Here is a 12,125-nt window from a genome sequence, read left to right on the forward strand (position 1 = left end):
CCATAGACACGCGTTTGTATGCAAATTTTGATGAATTTTTAACATTAAACTATTGTAGTAGGACCGTAACATTTTAGTATGTTTTATAAGACCAAGATATCTATTGCCAAGAAAAAGTTCATAAAAATCGGCAAAAACAGTTAATTTCAAAAAAACGGCCCGATAGATTTTCCTCTAAAACTAATCAGTATCATTTCTAACCAATCTTTCAAACAGCTTTTTATTTTTTAAAATCGTCGCATCCAATGGCCTTTAAAATTAATCCTGCCATTTTTGAGAAAACGTCGATTTACGGCGAAAAACCTGTTCACATACACACACACATATTTTTTTCAAATTTGGTCTCATTCAATTCAGAATGCATTGAAATGTCGAGAAAACTTAAAATTAGCATATTTTTAGCATTAGATTTTTTTATGGAAACATAAACTTCTTCGGGAAGTTGAAAATAGTGATATACTTATTAGACATCCCAAAATGTTATACTTCAACAATGAATAATCATCATTACAAGTTAACTATTATCATCTTTCATTTATAAGATACTAGCTGCACCCGATCTGATGTGTTATGCATTCAATTAAAAACCTTAACTTAATTGCAGAGTTATTACATCTAACATAATTATTATGATGGAAAATAGCAAATGTGCGTTAGTGATTGAATTGTATTAGAAGTAACAGCGAGTTAATTATTCTAATCAGCATCGTTTGGTAAAACATACAATTTCTGACAGGCCTCAGAAAATGTAACACACCGTGTGTTTAACATACGCATGAACACTGACTGTCTTCAAAACTTGAAAATATGTTGGCTCACGCACATTGATCAATAGAAATATTAGGTAAAATATAATTATGGTCAGATGTGTTTTTAAATGCGCATTAGAGAGAATTTAAAAAAATGCCCAAAAAATAAAAAAAAATCTTAAGGATGGTTGCAATGAAAATATGAGTAAGCTTTTGTGCGGGGAAGAAAAACACAGAATTTTTTTTAAATATATAGATAACATTATGCATAATCAGTGGCGTCGGAACCGTGTGGGCTGTGTGGGCTTGAGCCCACCCATGAATTTTGATGGGGCTAATATCTCTAAAAAAAAATGAGACCACTGGCTGCCTATCTAAAAAAAAAAAAAAAAAAAAACGAGCCCACCCATCAAAAATTTGGTTCCGACGCCACTGTGCATAATTGTTATGTTCAGTATAATTATATTTAACTCATTGTATTTTCGAACCCTTGCGGAACTACTATATGAGCTATATAATAAAATAAATAAAATAATAATATGAATAATGAAATAATAGTAATATGAAATGACACTCTCTTTTTTCCTTCCCGTAGAAGTTTGTTTTCATCCTAAAATCCTATTTGCCTTTTATGACGTTTTAAGTCAGTCTGATTCAAATGATTTGGAAAAGGTATGTGTTCGTGCGCGCGTGTGTGTATGTGAGTCGATTTTTGACGATTTTTATGAAACTTTTTTTAACGATAGATATCATAGTTCTATAGAACGTACGAAAATATTACGGCCCTACGACAATCCGTTTAATTTTAAATATTCATATAAGTTTGGAAATAATAGTAGCGTTTATATAAAATATATTTCGGCGATAAACTTCACGCACAAAACAGTTCTACAAAAATTGGTTCAATTATATAAATTAATTATAATTTGGGATAATAAGCTACAATTTTAGGACACGTGTCTGTGCACTATAATTAATATAAATACAGACAATTTAAATGTATTTGAGAGATATCAAAAGGAAATAGCGATGTTTAAAATAAAAGCGAAAGCTTTATTTATAAAATTTGTGAAAGCGAAAATTTTATTTCCGAAATAAACAGTTGAAAATTTTATCTAAATATTTAAATCTGTTTTGATTGATTAAGTCAATTATTATACATTTCGGGAAGTTCATGTAACTTGCCTTAAGGCAAAATGCCACTTTCAACTAACTTAAATGGCAATTCGATAAATGTGATTAATAAAATAACATTTTTAATCTATTATCTTACCAGATGGCGAAGCCGTACTAGCAATCATATCTCTCAGATTTGGCGCCGACGAACTTCCGCTAATCACAGCTGTGCTGAACAATCCTCCTGCAGCTGCTGCAGTTCCACCAGTGGAGGCCATTTTCTTGCCGAAACCGAAACCTAACATCTTGAAGTAGCTCATCTGTCCCGCAATACTGTGTCGCTGCGACCGTCTTGGCGACCGACGGGACGTCGAAGCGACCGACGTTGCCGCATCGCCAGTAACGTCTAACGTTTGTAAACGTGACGCATGTTTGTTTGTCGATTGATGGTAGGAATGATGGTGGCGGGAGGAGGAGGCATGGACTTTATTGCTGTTGTTGGTAGTTTGATTTACAATTGGAATAATCGTAGTGACATTTGAGGGTAATGGATATTGCGAGGGCGTGACTAGTGGATCCGATAAGGAACGTTGCGCTCGTAAAGGACTAATGGAAGGAACTCTATCTTCTGTATCATTAAACGTAATGGTATTGCTAATTTTTGAAATGCTTACACACTCTGAAACGCTGGTGCTCATAGCGCCATCACCACATTGAGGAGCACTAGCGCTTTTGAATGTGTCGTCACATTTCTGGGTGTTGCTACACTCAAGAATGTTGTCATAAATGGGACTCGAAAAGGCTACGTCGTCTTCTTGAATTTGTGGTAAAGGATTATCTAGGGATATAGCAGGAATAGTGCAAAGTGCCAAGAGAGTAAGTGCGTAGTGCATATATGAAAGAAGAAAAAATAAACAAAAATTAATATTGCTCGAAAATCGTACGCCCGCATCCACCTGAAGCAACTTTAGATTAAGCAGATGTTTCATCAATATAAAGAATTTAATGAAAGCGGCAAATATGGCTTTTCAATACGAACTTGGCAGAATATAAACTTATTTTATTCGATAAACGCTTTGATATTATTATTTTAATCTATATCTCAATTTTTATTTTAATAACGGTAACTTGTTACTGACTTCAAATATAATATAGGTAAAATTTAGCCAATGACTATGAATTTTGTTGGCATCTTGAAACTTGCAAATATTTGTTTTTCTCAAATCTTATTTAGCATCTTTATACGGAATTTTTCTTTTTCTTTTATTAGATATTCATACATCAGATCGAAAGACTAAACCTTTCGTATAATGACGCGCCTGTAAGGCTAAAAATATTTGTACTGATATTCTTGGCATTGTCAGTACGAAAACCATCGTTTGGAAAGTTTTAGCGCTGCACATCAACATCCCACAGGAATTTGAAAATGCTTAAAAAAACTGAAAATAAAACTTGTTCCTATAAGCTTCAAATTTTATACGATTTTACTTATGCATTGGGAAGTTCATATAAATAAATTGCCAGACGATTTCAACTTGCACAAGCAAATTAAATCAATTTTGACCATCATTTAAAATTTTAATTTTATCGTAATATAATTTACATCTGTGATATACATTTTTACGGTATCTTAATAGATTATTTGCACTCCCGCCATAACATCTTTTTATTCGCCACGTAAGGGCTTTAGCAGTTCAGAATTTCCTGGCACAACACATACCTTTTTAAAATCGCTTAGACAAACAAATATATAAATTTTAAGCTTTAAGCTTATAGGACAAAGTTTATTTTAATGCGTAAACGTCTTGCTCATAAAAGTGAACTTTCGACTCGCCAAGCAGGTTGAAACCGCCTGGCAAATCGTTTTTTCAACTTCTCAATAAATAAATAAAATCGTGTAAAGATTTTAAGTTTGAACTATAAAAGTTGATATGCCGGGCTGAAACCTGCCAGTCGATGATTTTTGTACTTAGCATGCTAAAATTGGTCAGTATAAAAAATTTCAGCCTTACAGGAACACCGTTATTCATAAGGTTCAGTAGCTCTTCGCTTATACATACTTGTTTCTTTTTTATAAATAATATGCCACGACATTGTGATCAGAACGCATTATTAAAAAATGATATACCTCATGAAATGCCACAGTACAAAGTGAATAACTTTTGAAGTATACATTATATAGTTGTTGACATAGAATTTTTAGGATAAAATTGATAGAGTATATTTATTGATTTTTATTCAAAATTTAGAAATATTAAGTTTTTAGAACAAATTGTTATGAAAAATCATGCATGTTTAAAAATGCCGCTTATTTTCACATTAGAAAACCTTTTTAGTATCAAAATTGTTAATACAACAGGCAAAGTTAATAACGCAACCGTAAATTTTAAATATCTTTAATTAGCCTTGATGCTTCATTGCTGTTTATTTGGCTATAATAAAACGACATTTAATTGGTCAGTGTGTAACAATATATTAGTATATGCCAGTCCTTTTCATAATAAATAAAAATTAAAATAAAACGTAATACGTTAATTATCAAACTCATATGTGCAGATAATTTTGGCAACACAATTTGTCAGAGTTATATTATAGTGCAAGCAAGACAAACCAACAAAGACAGCATAAATAGGTACTGAAGTTTGGTATCAGAAGTAAAATCAACGACCAAAAGTTGATTTTGTATATGGAAAGGAGTTAGGAGGATTTCAAGATAGGAAAGCAAAAATCACAAAATGTCTCACAAATTTCATACGTTTTTAAAACTATTATATCATTATTAACCGAACTTATTCTTCATTATCAAAGTGTAATTACGAAATGTGATTTGAACTAATGATCACGCTACATATAAAATGAGGAAACCGAGCCATTTAACATATTTCAATGACTAATTTAGTTTAGAATTATATATTTATGAAATGTAAAATTGATCACGAATTTAATATCAGTTGCTGACAAACCAATTAACAATTATTTAAATACTTGCTAATGATGTTTCTATCGCATTTACAATGATACAAATGTTAAAAATGCACATGATATGCTGTTCTTCAGAATTCACACAAAGGCAACTATGAAAGTCAAATTAATCTTGGACGCTTCATGTAGTATTCATTTAGTTTTAGCAAACTTTGAATAATTAAATAAAATGACTGCAAGAAATATTACTTTCAAGTATATTTTTACATCTTTTTTCAATAACTACAGTTTTATTATAATCAGAATTTATTGCCAAAACTAGCTGTCTAAAAAAAAATTATTTATATGTGTTATTAAAAATAAAATAATAATATCGTACGTATATCATTTCTAACAGAATAAAATATTTTTATATAATCTTAGGAATTTGCAAGACATTTTGTATAGCGGGAGTGGAATGATTGACGATGTTTGATGCACTATTAATATACCAACAAATTAATCATAATTAAATTTTAATTAAAACATTATTCTGTATGCAACAAATAAAGACAAATATATGATTACATAATTTGCACATGATACTAAGGAATTTAATTACGGTTATTATTTGTTGGTTTTAATAGTACAAAAGACATCGTTATGCAAAATCGACAGTTACACAAATTATAACGATACAGATGAGCTATATTATTTATTCCACTTGCAATAAACTAAATTTCTCTTTAATAATAATAAATTTTAATTATATGCAGTAATGAGTTATATAAATTAATTTTTAATAAAAACTCTAAATAATATTTAACCTTCCGCTATTTTTTAACGTGAATATTTGTAACAAGACTACACGCGTCGGACTGTCTGTTTTTTTGTTTTCTCAACTTTAAGTTTTTCAACTTTTCAAACAAAAAGAGGTATTAGTAATTATTTATATTTCATCTACATTGTTATTAACGCAAGCTGAACACGTAAAAGAACATTTACAAGGGATTTTTGAAGACATTTGTGCATTAAAAATGACGCCAAAATTTGTTCTTCGTTCGCAAATATGTAAGGAAGGTTTAAAAAAACTTTTTGTTTTTGTACATAATTTGGAATTGAAATTTAGTTAATTGCAAATCAGAGTTATGTGAATCAGCGCCAATGCCGTGAGCTCCGAATCAAATATGCAAATAAACAAAACATTAGCTATAAATATACCTGACAACAATAATAGCAGTAAAATAATCAATTGTCTACTATTATTATTTTATTATTTTGCAAAACTAATTAGTATTTTAGTATATTATTATTTTATGCGTTTAAAGAAATATCTTTGTAATAATAAGATATATAAGTTTTATAAAAAAACATTGTAATCTTGTCATTTGGTGATATATTTAGCGTTTTTTGCGATAAATATATGATAATGCATTGCATATAAATATAAATATGTGCAAGTAATAATAGATTTTAAACTGCCATAACAAGATTTCCATATTAGTTTCATATATAATATTACTTCGATCGCAAAAATGATATTTTAAATAAGTATTGGCAATGTTATAAAAACAAATAAAAAAGCGATTTAGAAGAAAACTCACCCTCGTGCCTGTGGTGGTCGTAACTCTTAGCCCGCATTGCACATTCCGGACTCATTGCACGATTAGAACCATGGGGCTGATTTTAAAAACAAAATTATAGTAAATAATTATATAAAAATCAAAAGTTTTCATGAATAGATATTTATGTACATCTAATTATACTCTACTCGAAATTCTAATTCGCTGTTTGAAAAGCAAAGAAAAAAATACTTGCCAGTGGCATTTTCTTTAAGTTGCATAAAAAATCCCGACATTTGTGAATAATATTTATAAATTTTATTACAAATCATTGATAAATGAATACGCACGGAGTGATTTCTAAAAGTGATTCATTCAAATTTTAATTAATTTTTATAATAAAACCACCTTTCGTAGGTCTATAATCTTTTAGTATGTTAACACGAGATACTCTATTGTTATACAAACATGGCCTGGCCGATCTTTGTCAATCACCAACTACTTGACTAATCAGCACAATTTCCAAATAATATCCTTCGAATAGTTTTTGAATTTTCAAAATCAATTCAGGATTTTGGGGTAAAACGCTGACAATAAAAAATTGCTTAATATTTTTTTCAAATTAAACGATTTGTCATGGAGACTTAATGGTCGTTGCGCAAAAGTAACCAACGCTAGTACTTGTCAAATTACATCGAATGAATTTTAAAATGCCACTTACACCTTGTTTAAATATTATTAGTACTTCAATTCTTCAATTATTTAATTTTTGAAAATTTTAATTATTTTGTAATCTTTTTTATGTAACTGAATAATAAAAAAATTGAAATCGTTTTTTATTTAAAAGTGATAACACTCTTTATATGTAAAACTTAAGTACAAAATATTTTAAAAGTTATCGATTCGTTCATAAATGTAATTTATTATTTCATAATAAAATTATTTTCAGCGTATTTATTTTTAGAAAAAAAAAATGCTTAATTTTATTCATAAAAACATTATAATTTGCAAATAATTGAAATTTAAAAACTACCTGCTTTTGCTGCTGGTTTGATAGCTCAGCACTCAATAATTTAGCAAGATCAGAAGCTTCATGGCCACTAACGGTATGACAATTCCTATAGGTGATAAAAAATAAATAGAATATAAAATGTAAAATATTCGTTGATTGTAAATTTCTTCATAAACTGACCCAATAGCAATCGGTTCTGAAATGGTATGTACTCTTGGCTTATGTAAAGCCATATCGGCTCTTGTAGAATCAACATCCATCATGACGTCCTTCTAAAAAAAAAATATATATCTTTAAAATATAAAATATAAAAAGATAATGGTTTGCATAGTGTAGTACAAAATATTACTCCTTAAATTATGTAATATTAAAAAATAAGAACTGATATGACTGATTTTTTATTTAATTTTAATTCTGTTGATCAGATTAAAAATTGATTCATTTTTAATATTTTTTCATTTTTGTCAATTATTAAATAAAAGCTTATGGCTTGAGTAAGAGGAAATGTGTTCACAAAATCATATGTTCTGTTATCTTATTCCGTTAACTTACAACTGTAGATGCATTAGATGTAGTTGTAGATCCAGTATTAGAATTATCTTCATCCATGGCAACTTCTGCCTCTTCTTCAATTCTAGATGGAGCCTCCTCATCGCCGCTCTAAACATGAAATTTGTTACAAAAGAACAAAATACCTTATATTTAATGTATACACCAAAGTAATACTGCGGCATGAAAAATAGCGCAGTATGACAAATCGCTCAACCTTCAGTTGAAACCTGATAAACCTGATAAAATCTCAAAAATCAAAAAAATTATACCAGATAGTTCTTATGAGATTTATTTCAGAACATTTAAATTTGTCATGAAATGAAAACTTTTAGTTTTTAGACCAAACTTTATAATTTCACTATATATACTTAAAATCCACAAACCGTTGTCCTACTAGTCACAGAATCATTTCTGCTGTGTGGTCTAAATCCAGGGCCTGGTGGTAAATTTTTCTGAACACAGCAATTCACACCGGGGCTAAAATGCAACTCCACGTGGAACCTAAGAAACACATAAATTAACAATTCATTGAAAAACTAAATATTTTAATAACTTTATTATATTGTTAGCTACTTTACCTCTCTTCAGAGAACAATTCCTTGGTAGGATCTTCATAAAGCATCACGACGATTTGCGCCATATAGTTTAATTCAGAAACCATTGATACATATTCCATTGCTCTACGCCACTGCTCGTCGCATAATACCTGAAAATTAAATTATAGAAGTGATTAAAATAACAGAAATGCACAAGTAAATATTCAATGCAATTTAATTTATAGTGCTGTATAATACACTCACATCGAGCAATCCTCCATGTCTTAGTACAGTTAACAAAGAGTGAACATGACTCTCACTTGTGAAGTATAATCTAGTTCTAACATGACGACCAGGACTAGAGACACCATGACTATATCTGTAGTCATTTAAAATAAATTAATTAAAAATAAGCACTCAAATGAAATAATATCCAATGTATTGTGTGCTTTTCAATTATTAACTTAATAAATGTTTATTTATGCTCACCTGGGATTTAGTCTATTAACAGTTTCGTCGCCTGTTTCTTCTATATTTCTTTGTAAATCTGCGCGGATTTTTTTCAGTAAGGGTGTGCAGATTCCTTGGCCAATTGTAAGCTTTTCTTGCATCGTTAATCCATATTCCTGTAAATCAAATAAAAAATAAAGTAGTTGAATATATGGAAAAAGGGAGCTCATCGATATTACCTGTGGTATAACGATGTCCGCCAAATATTTTGAATATGTATATAATTCTTCAGCTTGTTCAAACTGCAGAGTGTGCTGATTATGTTGTAGATCATATTTAATGCAGTCATATATATCAGGAATTTTCGAAATATCGAAAGTTTTATTTTTCTGGCAAAAGTCTTTTTCAATTTTACCCCATCTTCTACCCATTAGTTCCCATGTTTCACCGTGATATAAATTTGCATCTATAATAATACATAATAAATGTATGACTGAATAACACATATTTTCGCATAAATAACATATATAAATTTCTTAATAATAACAAATATTATAATTTTATTTTTCGTAGAGCTTCTCTATGAAAAGATAATCATCTATTCAATCATCAAACCCATATTTTTGTGTGAGTAAATATTATTTAATATGTTCGAAATATTCTTAAGACAAGAAATTTTCATTAATTTCTATATTATTAAAATTATCAATGTTTATGCTATTACATTTATCCAAGTCCACAATGATTATGCAATGACTAAACTGGTTTCAAGTACAAAGTATACAACCAAACGCGATTGTTTGTTTTCATAAACTTCATTTATAAACTGTATTATACATGTATAATACCTTTGGTTTTTATATCGTCTTTCTTAAGTTGTACAATTTCTATAAGTTGCTGTATAAGCTTCTGAACATGTGCACAGCACTTTACAGGATTCTTGACAAAATCTAAAGCCTGGTTAATACTCAAGGCATTTCCTGGATTGATGCGCATTCGATCTTCGACTGTGAACTCTCGATCCTGCTGCATTAGTTCATGAAGTCGAGATTTCGCACTGAAAGAATGGTTGATCAAAAACTAATATATTACAATGTTATGAAAATTTTCTGTCGACTATTGTTATTGTAAAAATTAAATCGAATATTGAGTAACATTTGAGCAGCTAAAAATGTTTGAAACTCGTGTTGATTAAAAATATTTTTGTACAAATATTATCGAACATTAGAAATTCCAGTTTGAATATATATATATATATATATATATATATATATATCTATATATATACAGGGCCGGTCCTGCCTTGCATGCGATGCATGCAAAAAATACGGGCGCAAACCTACGAAAGTTTAAATTATTGGGCATTATTGACGAAAAACTACGAGCTGATTTAGTTTGAACGAAACTTGTTAAAACAATAGATACAAATTATAATAGAAAAACATGGAAAATCGGAAGTCAGTGCATAGAAAATGGCTTATTAAGACCGTGAAACTAAATAGTAACTTTTGTTTTTGTTGAAAATGTTTCGGATCTGATGAACTTTGATACGTGGTTAGATTTATAGAAATGGAGCAAATATGAAAAATGGAAGCAAAATGTACTAGAAACAAAAATCTTGAGCTTTTCTTATACCTATTGGTGTCCTAATTTTAATTATTAACTAAGCAAAAATAATACAGATACAAATATAATTGTGTTTTGTTTTCAATATAGTTAAGAAAATATGTAATTTCTTTACATCTTTTAATAAAATACGTTAAAAATTTAACTTTAAAACAACAATCTGATATTCTGAATCAGATGGGAAAGTAAATATGAATACAATTCGGTCCTTACGATATCAATAAGGAGAAGTTTACAATGCAATTTTGGATATTGCAAATAATGAAAAAAAAATTAAAACAAAATTTATAAAATCCAACATGAAAAAACAGAGTTCTGTTTAAAAATGAAACAAGGAAAATGTTTCAAAATCCAAATATAATTATTACACATACGTTAAAAATACTTGAAAATGTAAAATATTTGATTATGGTCAATCCGCAAACCACCTCGATTTTCTAAATAAAATTAGAATCAATGTATTTTATAAGCTTTTAGATTATATTTATTTTTTGTGTACTAAATCCAGAATGATTAACCCCTTTGACTCGGATGCCGAAAATTCGCGAGTGGAAAGTGTTAAAAATCAATTTAAAGAATTTACGTAAATATTCATATAATTTTAATAATAAATGTTAAAACAGTTAAAATTATTGAGGGGGGGGGGGCGCAAGAACAAATCTTGCATGCGGGCGCTGAAGACCCCAGGACCGGCCCTGTATATATATATATATATATATATATATATATACATTTTAAAAATATGTACTAAGTATATTTTTAGAAACCCATCATTCTTACACACTTGACTTATCACAAATTGGAAACCACATTTAAACAAACAAAATAATTAAAAAAATTTATTTGATGAATTAGCAAACTAATAATTCTTACTCACATATTCTGGTATTTACTAGAATCACAATCATTATCCAATAAACCATTTGTGTTTGCACTCTTCACCATCTGAACTAATATTGGTGTGAGTTCGCCTTCCAGGGCTAGTAAACCTTTCGCAAAAGCAGCTGCGGTCATCTGAACTCGTCCTTCATCAGAAGCGTATATCTTCAAATCATGCCGGAATGTGGAATGCAAACGTAATAGTCCTAAACCTTGAGCTCCACCGGATTCACCTTTTGTAAAATATATTTGTATAATAGTGTTGAATAAATTTTTTTGGAGAAAAGAAACCATATTATTTGGGAAACTAATCACCGTTCAGTTGCCTGCTCTGCCCTCCTGGATACATGCACCGGAACATCCGTCCAAGCTCTTCTGCCTGTATTCTACCAGCAGGAGTTAATTCGCCGCCCCATTTCAATATTAGAACCAGAGATGGTTCTTTAGGTTCTCCAGCTAAATAATATATGTATAATTTAATAACAGATATTAAAAAAAAGAGAACAGATAAAAAACATACCATTATCATTAAAATTAAAAAATAACATTATTTTATTAGAATTATATAATAATAATTAATATAATTATTGAATTTTTTTGTACCCAAAAACTATGAAGTATAACGATCAGTTATACTGGTCATTGTCATTTTATATAGGGTTTCATGAACTGGTCATTACATGTGAAATTGATTTCATTAAAACCCAAAATAAGTAATAAATTGAATAATTGCCTCAATACC

At 29.4% G+C, this 12,125-nt stretch overlaps 1 protein-coding gene across 1 annotated transcript in view; it reads right to left on the bottom strand.

Annotated features, from left to right (window-relative positions):
• Positions 1-2,005: 2,005 nt before the first annotated feature.
• LOC113385528 (inositol hexakisphosphate and diphosphoinositol-pentakisphosphate kinase-like) overlaps positions 2,006-12,125 on the bottom strand; it is a 73,758-nt gene continuing 63,638 nt past the window's right edge. Inside the window, 13 exon segments of the mRNA XM_026623382.1 lie at positions 2,006-2,703; positions 6,371-6,446; positions 7,362-7,446; positions 7,521-7,612; positions 7,893-8,000; positions 8,276-8,393; positions 8,471-8,598; positions 8,693-8,807; positions 8,918-9,054; positions 9,118-9,344; positions 9,727-9,935; positions 11,382-11,616; positions 11,699-11,839. Coding sequence (XP_026479167.1) covers positions 2,006-2,703; positions 6,371-6,446; positions 7,362-7,446; positions 7,521-7,612; positions 7,893-8,000; positions 8,276-8,393; positions 8,471-8,598; positions 8,693-8,807; positions 8,918-9,054; positions 9,118-9,344; positions 9,727-9,935; positions 11,382-11,616; positions 11,699-11,839 — 2,369 coding nt within the window.

This window comes from Ctenocephalides felis, unplaced genomic scaffold, assembly GCF_003426905.1.
Source record: "Ctenocephalides felis isolate EL2017-DRISC unplaced genomic scaffold, ASM342690v1 CF-g0.4_SCAFFOLD_03571, whole genome shotgun sequence".
NCBI classification, from domain to species: domain Eukaryota; kingdom Metazoa; phylum Arthropoda; class Insecta; order Siphonaptera; family Pulicidae; genus Ctenocephalides; species Ctenocephalides felis.